Source organism: Urocampus carinirostris, chromosome 4, assembly GCF_059441175.1.
Source record: "Urocampus carinirostris isolate Australia breed hairy pipefish chromosome 4, RoL_Ucar_1.0, whole genome shotgun sequence".
In the NCBI taxonomy this organism is placed as follows: Eukaryota; Metazoa; Chordata; class Actinopteri; order Syngnathiformes; family Syngnathidae; genus Urocampus; species Urocampus carinirostris.
In genome coordinates this window covers 43,273,797-43,286,850 of record NC_142352.1, presented here as the reverse complement: position 1 = coordinate 43,286,850, position 13,054 = coordinate 43,273,797, and the positions used below count along the sequence as shown (strand labels likewise).

The 13,054-nt window shown below is 39.7% G+C and overlaps 1 protein-coding gene across 4 annotated transcripts in view; it reads left to right on the top strand.

Annotated features, from left to right (window-relative positions):
- The window catches only part of LOC148367640 (homeodomain-interacting protein kinase 3-like), a 36,587-nt gene extending 26,442 nt beyond the window's left edge, over nucleotides 1–10,145 (top strand). For 3 of the 4 annotated variants that reach the window (XM_088334640.1, XM_088334636.1, XM_088334638.1), the window contains 10 exons: nucleotides 1,750–1,873; nucleotides 2,088–2,197; nucleotides 2,308–2,423; nucleotides 2,716–2,883; nucleotides 3,788–4,120; nucleotides 4,201–4,347; nucleotides 5,293–5,537; nucleotides 5,743–5,794; nucleotides 6,634–6,770; nucleotides 8,707–10,145. In XM_088334640.1, the coding sequence (XP_088190766.1) occupies nucleotides 1,750–1,873; nucleotides 2,088–2,197; nucleotides 2,308–2,423; nucleotides 2,716–2,883; nucleotides 3,788–4,120; nucleotides 4,201–4,347; nucleotides 5,293–5,537; nucleotides 5,743–5,794; nucleotides 6,634–6,770; nucleotides 8,707–9,215 (1,941 nt within the window). In that variant the 3' untranslated portion in view covers nucleotides 9,216–10,145. The remainder of the gene's footprint in view (nucleotides 1–1,749; nucleotides 1,874–2,087; nucleotides 2,198–2,307; nucleotides 2,424–2,715; nucleotides 2,884–3,787; nucleotides 4,121–4,200; nucleotides 4,348–5,292; nucleotides 5,538–5,742; nucleotides 5,795–6,633; nucleotides 6,771–8,706) is intronic. The other variant, XM_088334639.1, reaches the window with a different exon arrangement.
- The last annotated feature ends 2,909 nt before the right edge of the window (nucleotides 10,146–13,054 follow it).

The following is a 13,054-nucleotide window of genomic DNA, read 5'->3' as shown; positions in this document are numbered from 1 at the left end:
CCAAAACGTTGAAAGAGCCTTATTGAACAAAAAGAACATTTTCGGTCTGGAGACGCAAAAACATTGAAGGCCTTATATGACTTATATGACTGTTATATGAATGCAACACATTCTGTATACATCTATCATAGATATATCAGCATATTATTTTTATGACTCAATTGGATGTAGCGCATGCTGTGGAGAATAATACACCATGTCACTTACTAAAAGCAGCTACTTTGTTACCATGAACAGTGCCTATTATTGTATTCTTACCCATTTAATGTGCCGTCTGCTTTGAGATTGGGTTGTAGCGAGAGGTTGTGTTATATTGTGATGCTTTCCCTTTAAAGGAGCAGAGCTTCCGCTACACTTGGTTCTAACACAGGAAACACGCTAGAGAAGAAAACAAGCAGAGGAAAAATGTGGCAAAGTAGTTGAAATGTTAATATTCCACACATTTTACAGCATTATAAAACATTAAAAGTCTTGTGTCATGTTTGTCCTACAGAAACCCTATTAAAAGACAAATATATATCCTCCCCAATTTTTTTCTGTATAGTAACATTTTTGGAAAAGCGCCAGGGAGCCAATCTGCAGCGCTTAAGAGCCAAATGTGGCTTCTGATGCGCAGGTTGACGACCCAGGGGTTAGGTAATAGGTGGTGCTGTGACATAATTGTCCTGGTTTTATAATAATCATGCAACCATCCAAAAATATTTGGCGTTGTTTTACCCCTGCATTGGAAATGAAGGTAATACGTTAAAAATATTCTGCTCTGCATCTTGTTTGAACGTGTTTAACATTTCTTTGGCCTTATTGCCACAAATTGAAGACTTGCCAATCTGACGGTGTTGTATCTCTGCTGTCATGGCAACAAAATCACGTCATGTTGCCGAGGTCATGGCAACGCTAACGTATCTGTTGTTGCTGAGCAGAAATAAAGGGCTGACCCCTATTTTTTGTCAGTGTCCTTTTTCTAATGCAAATGTACAAATCAGGGGTTCTATAAATGCTATCCAGAAAACAATAAAGCATAATATGAAAGGCAACATTATGAATTCCCTTCATAATCATCTTTATTTTTTTCACATTTTAATGTCTCAATTTCATGTCAAATATATGTAAATAACAGTGTGCTACCTGGGGTACTCATATTACTGTTACATGCCCTACTTTATTCATAACAATGCACATTAATTGTTTTGCATATTTTCCTCGACAGAGTTAGGTAGTAACTACTTAGAATCCATACCAAGTGGAGCAGTTTTCAAATTTCCCAACAGTTTAATGCACACATGTGTTTTTGTGCAGTGAAAATCTAATACCTAACACTTTCCTTTCATGAGATGCTAGCAAAACACGTGTCATTTAACTTGGTGAATTAATTTATCATTCGACAGCTCTCCCGAGATGTAACTATTTTTATAAAGCCAAATAAGTAAATTTGTCAAAAGATATCCGATTTAACACAATGCAAGGTTGGCATTTGCATTTTAAATCCAATTTTTTGTTGGCACTTAAATCTTAAAAGACCTATTCAGTGTGATACAAACTGCATGTTTAATGCAAATCGTTAACGTTAAACTCAATTTATCAATACCTAACCGAGTAATAATATATCTTTGTAAGCAGATCATTGGTATATAAAAAGAAGAAAATAAGGTTAATAGATTAGTTGTACCCAAAGACATAAATACATGATTTAATTTGGTTCAATCATCCTTCCACTCCTTTTTAAAATGTGTATATTTATTTTATTTTCAGGCATTGGCACCCTCTGCCCCCTCAGTTTTGCACCCTGGACTACCACTACAAGCAGGAAGTGGACAGTTTGGAGGCAACGATTCATTTCAGCAAGCGCTCATTTTATGCCCACCCACCATTCAAGGTATGACGTATATGCGTGTTCACAGTACATCTGGTACCGGTAATGCAATTTATACCATACTAGGTACATGTAATTTGATTCCTCTCGGTTAAAATGCTTGTACATTCAGTTCCTATCAGAATTAATCTCAAAACCGTTTGCCATTGAAATGGGTCCAAGACTACATTTTCCAAACATAGAAATAACCCGTAAACCAATTATGCATTTTATACAGGAATACCCAACACTGTGAAACCAGCTGGCTACTCTGTTCGAATGGAGGCCTCTGTGCCTCTGGTCACTCAAGCGCCCTCCATCCAAATCAGACCAGGTGTCATTACACAGGTACTCTAGCCACATTTGTATCAATGTGGAGGTTTTATGAAAGAGATAAATTGTGTTTGATGATGATCACTGATGACATTAACGTCTCTGCGTTGTTTGCACTTACATAGGCATGGTCGAATCGAGCCCAGCAGATTTTGGTGCCCACTTGGCAGCAGGTTCCTCCACCATCAACCACTTTGGCATCTGAGACGGTGGCGGGTCCAGCAAGAGTTGGTGACTGGGGGTAAGCTAAATCTGGGTCATGTTTTATAATCATGCACCTAAATGCATATATTTGTAAACAATTTTGTTACCCACTGTCAGATAATTTGTAGCGTAAGGGGTGTTGTTATCTTAAGTCATTTTGCTATTATGTGAGATTTGGTTGCACTGCAACAAAGACACAGAAAGCTTTCTCCCTTGAATATTAATGATTGGTGAGTCATATGCGTGTCCTTTGGGACTGAGACCATTTTGTCAGTAATGGTGCTAAAGGCTTTTGGCTCAATGCGCAATGTTCTGTTTTCTTAACACAGGAAAGTGCGTCCCCATGGTAACCATTACAGCTCAATGATTGCCCACCCTCAGCCGTTCTTAACCAACCAAATGACCATGCCGGCCCACCAACCAATCAACATTGGTGTTGCACATGTGGTGTGGCCGCAGCCCGCTGCCAACAAAAGAGCGAAGCCTTGTACTAACAGGTATGTCGTGTGACTTTCACTATTCCACGAAATTATAACGAGTAGATACAAAGAATCCCAATTGAGGATTTCTGCAAAATATTTATTTAAGGTAACCAGACTTCTGATTCTGTTGATGGAAGGAGTAAATTACACGTGCCATGTAAAAATTTCATAGGGGTGAGCGTTGCTAACTCGGTGTAAAAAATTCTAGTTTGAGGTGTCACAATATAAAAAGTGTTATTTCAATTTCTTTTAAAAAAAAATACCCTTAAAAACAGTTTCTAGTAAAATAAGTAAAATAAATTTGGAATAAGCAACATTGTCTTATACAGCAGCTACTATTCAATGTTGCTTAATATACCTCATTTTAATAAGATCTCATTTTTCTGGTCATGATAAAAAGATATATATATATTCTTGAAATGAGAAAATAATCAATTGTTATATTAGATATTTTTTTAATCATTTTTCAAATATTTTTTGTCATGCTACCAGAAAATTAGATTTAAAAAAATGTTAAAAAAAGAAGGTAAAAAAAAAAACCTAAAACGAGCAATATTTTCTCCCAATGGTACAAGAATTTTGTTGTTGTTGTGTATTGTAAAAAAAATGCGACACACACAAACAATACATTTAGTTATGTATTTATGCCTGTTTCAATTTGTAACAACACTCCAGTAAACATGTCTTGTAAAAGTAGTGTTTGCTCGGAGTACAATCGCGTGCCTCTAAGTGACCAGTTATTCACCCATCATTTTTTTTAGGACCTTTAGTTGTAATGTCATTTGGTTGCCATTATCTGTCCAATCATTTCTAATTATGAAGCGCCTTAAAAATCAGCCAAAATATTCAAAATTGATCTGGTTTGATTTTATTATGAATATTATTTTTATTATGTAATGGCGATATGTATTTCCCACAGGGGCAGCAGCTTCCCCCAAATCACAAATATCCAAAACTTACCATGCCAATCCCCAAAGATGGCTGATACTGCAAAGAATGTGGAAAAGGCAGAAGGGGAAGAAGCGAGATGCCCTGAAAAGGGCCATGCTGTCAGACAGGAGCAGGAAGCGGAGCAAGCGCAAGAGGAAGATGACGACAACTGCTGTAAAGTTGAGCCGGGCTGTGGGGACCTTTCGATTACGCAGGAGCAAAGGCAAGCCATGGTGATCTCTGAACTCACTAGTCCATGTGTCAGTGTCATCAGCATCAGTAGTGATGAAGAGGAGAGCGCACAAAGGCACTCAATGGGCGAGTGAGTAAAGTTACAGTCCAAAGTCCCTTTACCAAAAAAGGGCTATGGCTCAGTTGTGTTCCTTTTTGTGTCTGTGTCAGATGTAAAGGAAGTGCAGATTGCGAGGCATGTCAGAGCACAGTCAGCATGGAGAGAGTGTGTTCCCTCAGCAGCCCTGAAAGCACACTCAGCACCAGCTCTTCGGCCTCTGTGCAGTCCAGTACGTCACCCTGCAAACATCCCAATAGGTAGGCTAAATGCAGTCTATCGATAGGGGTGCAAATCTATGGGGACTTCACAATTTGATTAATGATTCAGGAAGTATTGATAATGAAACAATTATCGATGCATATTTTTCTCCAATATTCTTTATACCTCACTTGAATGAATAATTTATAGTTTTTTTAAGAACTATGTGGTTGTAACAAAGAAATCAAGAATTCATTCCCACTACCAACTCATGAAAACATGCAAAATGGGGAGTCACAAAATACCACCACCTGAAAATTGAAAAGTGTTTTTCTGCTTTATACTTTTCCTGAAACTGTTTCAGAGTTTGGAAATTTCACCATTATTTGTTGTGTGTATCCTAGAATGGAACTCAAGCGTTCAAAAATGTTATTTTTTTTATTTGGAGTGAAAACCTACACTTTCTCATCATCAGTGATAAAAAGTGCAGTGAGAGTAATAATAAATGACGGTGAAGAGGGTCACACCGAGAGCTGGTGGGTGCTATCATATTTTTCTTAAACAAGGTGTCCATGACTTTGGTTTTAAGTAAAAAAAAAAAAGAGTGGTCTCACAATTGGGTTTGCACACTTTCTAATGAAGCTGACAGGTAAGTGGTCAATAAATGTTACTGGCAAGGCTGCCAATGCAATCCGGCCGGCCGTAACTACCAACTCCTCCATGAGGTATCTTATTTTAGCATGAAAGAGCTAGCATATAATGTCACTTTTTTGTAGTTTTCTTCCGCTGGCAAAGTTGTAAAAGCCAAACTGCTTAAAAAATATGCTTTTGAATAAATAGCTGTTCCCCTGCTGTTGCCTGCTTTTGAAGTCCCAGATAGAAATTGGGAATGCACGCCTAAGTTCAGCTTCGCTTAAAAAAGTTCCTTTTACATTATTTGGCATATTTCAATAAACAAATTCTCTATCACCACTCATGTTTTTTTTCTTTCTTACTGCCTGCAGTATGTCGGATGACGAACAAGAGAGTGGGTGTGACACAGTGGACATTTCACCTGCCTCCAACGGCAATAACAGTCCCTTCCCTGAGCGGCGTTACATCACAGACGGCAATCAAAACTGCAAGCCTCGCGCTACATGCATCACCCTGGAAACCGAGTCCAGCAAACCAGCCGTGCGTACTGCCGCGGTGCCTCCAATGAGGGTGCAGAACAACAACACGGGCGTCCGTGAAACTCCTAGTAATGCAGGTAACGCTGACCATATGTAGCTCACTAAAACATGAATCAAGACTGATTTTGATGTTCCTTGTAGAACTGACTCATGCAGATCTTTTTGTTGACGTAGTTTAGTGTGTAATCTACCCAGGATTACTTACTAGTCTGCACTGGAAGGCAGCAAGTGCTAGGTCATGATAGCTCAAAAGTCTAGTCACCGTCACTGTCTGCTCTACAGGTCACATGGCATTGGATTACGCCATCTTAGTCGGCTACAGTGGTTCTCCCAGGTGATTATGGGTGACCTGGATGACTTGTCTGAGTCAATCTCTGGGATGAATTGATATTTTTTTCCTGCAAATAGTCTAATTCCAAACTGACTCTCCTGTTTATCTGCGTGGGTGTGAGCTTCATAAAGCTACACATGGTGCGTGGGGTTTTCTTCAAATGAAATTTTCAAAACATACTGGCACTCATCAATAAAGGAGTTTGATTATGAAATTAATTCATGTGTTATGAAAGTTTTCCACACGCCATGAGTAGGATTTATAACAGCTGTGGCCAGCGGGACTTAATGTGTTTTTTACAGAATGTTTATTTAACTAGCCCCCCCCCAACACACACACACACACACACACACACACTATTTTTATATTCTCTAGATGGGGCTAGGAAAGGTTGCTATGTAAATCCTTCACAGAAATCATTCGGTCATATCCCCTTTCATTCTAAAGTCATGTCTCACTTCCAAGCAGCAACTGTAGCCCCACATAAAAGGACACAGCTTGCTATTCCAGGGCTACCAACTTCATTTATAGCTGATGATCTGCTCTGACTATAAGCTCCATGAAAGAGCTTAGTTACCGGTTCCTCTTTGATCCCTCAACCATGCCTATTTATAATCGGAGAGATCACATTCAGAGGCCTGATGCCTCCCATGTTGAAAATCCTGAGCTGATCAAACTTCTAAAATAGCAGATAAGTGATAAACCTTCCTGGCTCAATTGTTGTTTAATGTCATCTACTTTTAGCATTGCCATTCTTTTGCTTCTCTGTCTTGGCAAAGAATTATACTCTTGCAAGAAATTGATATCCTCTTCCCTTTGTTTCTCTCTCCCTTCTTGCTCAGTTTTGGAATCTTCATACCAGTCCAAAGGGAGAGGCCCTTCTGGGCGACAACATCACCACTCCACCTCTCTCCTCAATCGTTCCCAAAAGATTACCCCTTCATTCCAGCCCCAGCAGCCAGCCTTAGGCTTTGGGCAGGTGAGAACTTGTAGGCATCATGCACTAAGTTACATAGAACTCTGTGCACTCACACCTTCATGATCTTGTGCCAGTAAAGCGTGTTGTTTCACTGCAGTTGAGATTTACCAGATTGAAAACAAGTTAAGTTACATAAGGTTATCTCAAGATCACACAAGTAAGATATTAATCATTGAATTTCATTCAGGTGCGTGTACCTTTAGCTTTGCAAAACAAATACTTGAAAGGTTGCTACTGGATTCCTAAGGCAATATGATGTAATTTTAAATCAATCGGAAGTTTTGTAAAATCGTTTTCTTTGCTGATCCATTCTGCCAATATCTTTGTAAGCAGATCATTGGTATATAAAAAGAAGAAAATAATACTTGAAATAAAAAAGAAATTGGTTGAAATACACTGGTATGACTGACCAATTTATCTTCCACTATTATTGTTCATCAATCAACTAAAAAATGAATGTGAATAACAAGTGGAAAGGCCTGTCGCCATCTATGACTTCAACTTTTTGCCACAAGAATTAACCAGAATCAACCATTCTTCATTAACAATGAACTACAATCAAAAAACAAGTGTTATGGACAGCTACCATCCCATTCATGATATATTGTTGCAGTAATTATCAAAACTTGAAATAAAAACACGGATCTCACTTGTGCGAGGCGCCGCGCAAACACACACTGACTCACGAAGTAGAGGAGGTGCGGCGCTAACGTAAAGCCTCTAAATAACACACCGCGCAACTGAAAATGTCTAAATTTCAGGTAAAAATGCGCATTTTCAAAATATAATCTACTATTTTGCCGTGCGCTCGCATGCCACTGGTTAAACCCTCTGGTGCAACTGCTGGCACGCGTGTCATAGGTTGCCGACCCTATTTCTAAAACATTCCTGGTAATTTGCATAATCCCATAATTCCTGAGCTGTCTTATATTTCATGATATCATATATCATTGCTATCACGTAAAATAACTGATGTCCAAAATATGTACTGGTTTGTTCCCTAAAATTCTCCCTCAATTTAAAAATTAGTAATTCCTAAATTGTGTTATTTTCTTATCCAAATTTATTTATTGATTCTGTGGTTATGTCAGATTGGTCCACTACTTTGGGATCTAGTCATTTTCTACGGGTGTCCATATGTCTCGGGAGCATAAATGTAGTCAGGATTACAATGCTCACTGAAGACCAGGGAACATTGATCTTCACTCACTAGGCAATATACACCACAATTCATTGTGAGTATGAATATAAAGCGCTGAACAATTTGACGTATTACCCTTGATAATTTTTTTATGTTGACTACGCTTTGTGTATTGTTACCCAATGCAACATCTATTACAGCCTGGTTATCCTGCAAAAGGGCTTATCTCTTGTGTGGCCCCGTCTCAAGGTTTCTTACTTTTCTCATGTTCATGGTTTTGAGTTTTTCTCCTGCCTGCATGCAGGTTTCAGCTCAGGGGATGTTGTAATTGTGGCCTGTGCAGTCTTTTGAGACATTTTGTAAGGGCTATACAAATAAATGTGACTTGTCTAGAGACAGCTCAAGTATTTATCTACAGAAACAGTTAATTTATTTTATTTTGAAATTTATAAATGATAGAATTTTTTTTATTTGAAAATCACAACAAATAGTCGGAGATTCTATGTGGAGTTTAGATAATATGCATCAAGCATTCTGTAGTGAGCTAGCTGTCCAAATAGCTATACCTAATGAAGGCCCTACAATTGAGGCATCTTTTTAATGTGAATTATACCCATTATGGTGGTGGTGGTGGTAGGAACACATTTGACTATGACTTGTAAATTAGGTGGACCAGTGTGATTTGGCCATATTCCCTACTGCATTTTAGTATTGTGTATTATTGAATACAGTCCCATCTAGTGGCAAACAAAGGCACAACGTGTTTTATTGAAATCTGATCTTTGTCTTTCACAGGTCCAACATTTCACTTCATGCTGCCAGGAATGGAACAGCAACTTTGCTCATCGCAGGCCGCAGGCTTTCATACCTCCCACCATACACGGGCCGGCGTTCACTCTACCCCATGGCAGTCCCAACCATTCTGCAGGGCATGCCCACCTTGGGGGGCACCCGCACTCCCAGCCCACCTTGTTGTCCTACCCCCCTTCTGGTCCCCTGGTCACGGCGGCACCCGTTGCCCACCTCCTGGCCTCCCCTGGCGGCCCGCGGCCCGTCCTTCAGCCCGCCTACGGCATATCCCACCCGGCGGGCATCGTGCATCAGGTCACAGTCGGCATCAACCCGCGGATTTTGCCCTCGCCCACCTTGCACCCCCAAAGCCAATTCAAGCCCCTCTTCCACCCGCATTCCTACATCGCCTCGCCGGCCTATGCCAGCTTCCCTCTCAGCCCCACCAAAATAAACCAGTATCCTTACATCTGAGCACGGGTGCCCAAGTGCTCTTCTCACTACCCGAGGGCTAAGTGTACGGGGTAAATTCTGTCTTAAACCACAAGCAACATGGTTTTTCATTTCCAAAAACCATGGCACAACCACAAAGAAAGCAGACTATTTTTTGAATCATGTCAACTTGGGTGTAATTGAACTTAGAGCTTTAAAAAAAACAACAACAAAAAAACAACGATGTCGAGATCATTTGGGCAAAAACAAATCTGAAGGATACAATGTATGGATGATGGGATGAATGAGTAATTCAAGTCACACTTAATGTGTTTTGCACATTTGATATACCTTTGCATTGGATCTTCTACGAATACTCCTCAAAACAGGTAAATAATTGGGGTGGTGTCGAATAGTTGGACGTTGCACCCTGACCCCAGCTATTTTTCTATATTGCCTTCTTACGTGAGCAAGTGACGCATCCACATTTGTAAAAGCCATCCCAGTCTCTAGTACCTAGATCGCCAGGTGTCGTCTAAAGATGTGTCGTACCGCGTCGCGAGTATTTGTACTTTTTCAGTGTCCGTCTGTGTTGGCAAATTTTAGATAGGGTCGTCCCTCCACGCTGCATGTGGTCTTGCATGAGCAAAAGTGTAAAGCGAACCAAGTGTAGACGTTGCTCTTAGCGTGTGTGTCTCAAGACTCGCTGCATTGTATAACTGTCCCCAACCATAGTGCCTTACATATTGTTCTCGTTGCTACTTATATATGACTATATACAAGACTATTAATGTACTGGTCTGCAGCACTTGAAATTCCAATCGCTCGATGCATCCTATGTGTGACTATACACATGCACATAGCCTGCACGGATGTGACGCGTCGACGATAGCGGTGTGTTTTTCAGTGTGTCGTCGGTTCCCTTTTTTTCTGATCATGCAAGAAAAAAACGGCATGCTTTGCTGTCGCGAACAGTTTTTGTTTGTCCGAATAAACTAGTGTACAAAGCGCAAGTATTGCTTCATATTTGATAATCACTTTCTATTTAGTGAAATTTATTACTTACAGTATTTGTACTGTTTGCGGAAACTGCAATACAATCCTTTCCCTTGCCCTTCCCTAGCCGTATATGTATTTCCTTTGGACTTGTTTCTCGGATGTTTCGAGGTGCGCAGGCATGGCTTTTATTAAGGTAAGGAAAAGGATGCAAATTAATTCACATAGTATGGATTTTCCCAAGCCTGAACAAACCACGTGATATTCAGTATACACACACATATATGGACATACAGTATATTGTAGAGTTAGATTATTTAGTACCTATGCTTGATGAGGTGTCAGTTAATTGTGTGCAATTCTCTCATTTATGCATGTGTGACAAAGTTAACTTTTCCCTTTACATTTGTTAATGGCTAAAGGCTTCTCAGTGTCGACTGCTTCTTATAAACATTCCGTCAGGGAGGATACACATATAAATATATACGGTGGGAGATGGGGTCACCAGTCTATATGCGTATATCTATATATGTAGGTAATCTGTGTGTGTGTGTGTGTTGTTTTCGTTTTTTAGTTCATTGTGTATCATTTTGTCTTTAATTTTAAATGAAGTTGCTTGGCAGCACCAAAGACTGTAATTCATTTCCTGAGCAAGGTAAACTACTCTGCGTAAAACCTCACTTAGGACCTAGTTTTAGGAATCGGAGATGATTTTAAAACAAAAGAAAAAAAAGAAAAAAAAAACATATTTAAACACGGCCGAGGTTTTGTCTTGCTTATTGGGCAATTAACAAGTCGTATCATTTCTTTCTTGAATGTATCATAGATGAGCTGCTAAGTGATGATTGCCACTTCCATTGCTGTGAAATTAGCTAATTTCTCTGAGTTGTATTACCTAGCGTTGCGACTTTGTGTGCGTGTGTGTGTGTAGGTTCCTAAATATCTAAAATAGAAGTGGTTTTCATTTGTTTTTTGATTTTTACTGGGGGTGTTCTAATTTGGTGTGTCCTAATTTGGATTGACTTTGTAACTACTGTATTGCTGATAATGAACACTAGTTGCATTTGTTGTTTCTCGGGTGTGTGTTTTTGCATCAGTATTTTATCCTCAAACTAGCTCATCGCGGCATATAGATGATGTATTGATGTATATCTTCATTTTTGTATGTTTTCATGTTGTCGTTTCGTACGTGTTTAAAAACCATTGATCAGAATGTCCGTTTAACTTGTGCTCAAAACAATATTCAGCAAGTGAAAGGATGTGTTAAAAGAATATGTTAAAATTATTTACGCCCACCACAAAGGAAGACTGATAACAATATGTGCCCAAAAAGTGAGTTTCAACCTCAAAACGTTTAAAATGATTTGTCTAGTATTTATTGTTAGAATGATTTATCTGTTTAATGTTAAAAGGATATCAGCTTTGCCTTGAGTTCCGATAGCTGCCAACCTTGACCCCACTTGTCTCAACGTTTTTAATTGGAATTCGGCTGTTGTTTAGTCCTTACAAAAACTGAAGCAGTGTGAGCAGCACTGTCTATGTGCCTTGAGTTTCTCAACATTGGAGATGTATATTGGAGGAGGAAGGCTGAGAGTCTGTTAGTACTCTATATGGACAAGTAGTGGGACACTTGAAGGTGAACTTGATGGCGTCAAACAAAACAAATTGTTAGATTCATAGCTCGCATAACTCGATGTTCGTCATGAAGTAAAGATTTTTGTCTTGTGCAGAAGGATAAAAAAATATTTTTAAAATGTACGTCAAAGGGGCTTGTCTAATGTCCATTGTATAGCCAATTTATCATTTGGATCAGTAGCAGAAAAAATGGACATCATAGACCATTGTTTTTCATATTGTTACGACGACAAAAACTAAACCTTGCTTGTTCACTGATGTTAAGCACTGTTGATCCATTGTTTGGCAAGTTAACATTTAACCCAAGAGAAATATTTGGGCTAATTTCAATATAAAATGATGCATCTGGCTAGCACACTTTGTGATGCTAATAATTTAACCTGCTTATAGTTTTTGGTGTCTACTAAAAAGTGGTCTACCTGGGGCCATTGTTTCATATCCCAAAATACAATTTTCCTTTAATGTGCAATAACTAATTTTAAAATTAGTTACTAATTTCTACTCTCAGATCGTAAAATGGCCACAAAGTGAGTCCGTCGTCTGTACCAGTCTCTTGATTTGAAATTATTCCTAAAATCTTTGAAGAATCATTACTTGAGGGACTTATTTCACGATTTAGGACAGGCTGACTTTATAGCATCTGTCCCTCAAGCGCTCCTGTCTCCCCAGCACCATTAAATTAGTCGGTACACCATCTGCTAAGATGCATGATGGGTTCTATCCATGTGCGTATTTTAAATAAAATCATTTACGTTTTAAGTACAGTGGGACCTCTGTTATCGCGGTTAATGGGGACCAATTATTATTATTATTATTTTTTTAATTATTATTTTTTAGACCGGTTAATGGGGAACAAAACCACCCGCAAAAAGTAAAAATCTGCAAAGTAGCGACGCCCCTTCAAAAAAAAAAAAATCTAATCTCATCTCATTATCTGCACCGCTTATCCTTATTAGGGTCGCGGGAGGGGCTGGAGCCCATCCCAGCCATCTCCGGGCAGTGGGCAGGGGGACAGCCTGAACTGGTTGCCAGCCAATCGCAGCTGCAAATCACATTAGTTCTCGCAGCTAGCTGCGTTCTTCATCGACGCACGAGCCGAGTGATCCACCGCTATGAGTCGTACAGCTGGGCGATTTTACGTTCGGAGACAAATTCACGACAGGGTTTTTTACTTGTGCCGCACCGCGGGTGCCGTTCAGTCGCTCCCGCGAGCGAGCCCCTGACCCGCGGCGCGGGTACTTTCGGGCGCGATACGCATGACACCGACACCGACCTTCGCGCGCGGACGGCC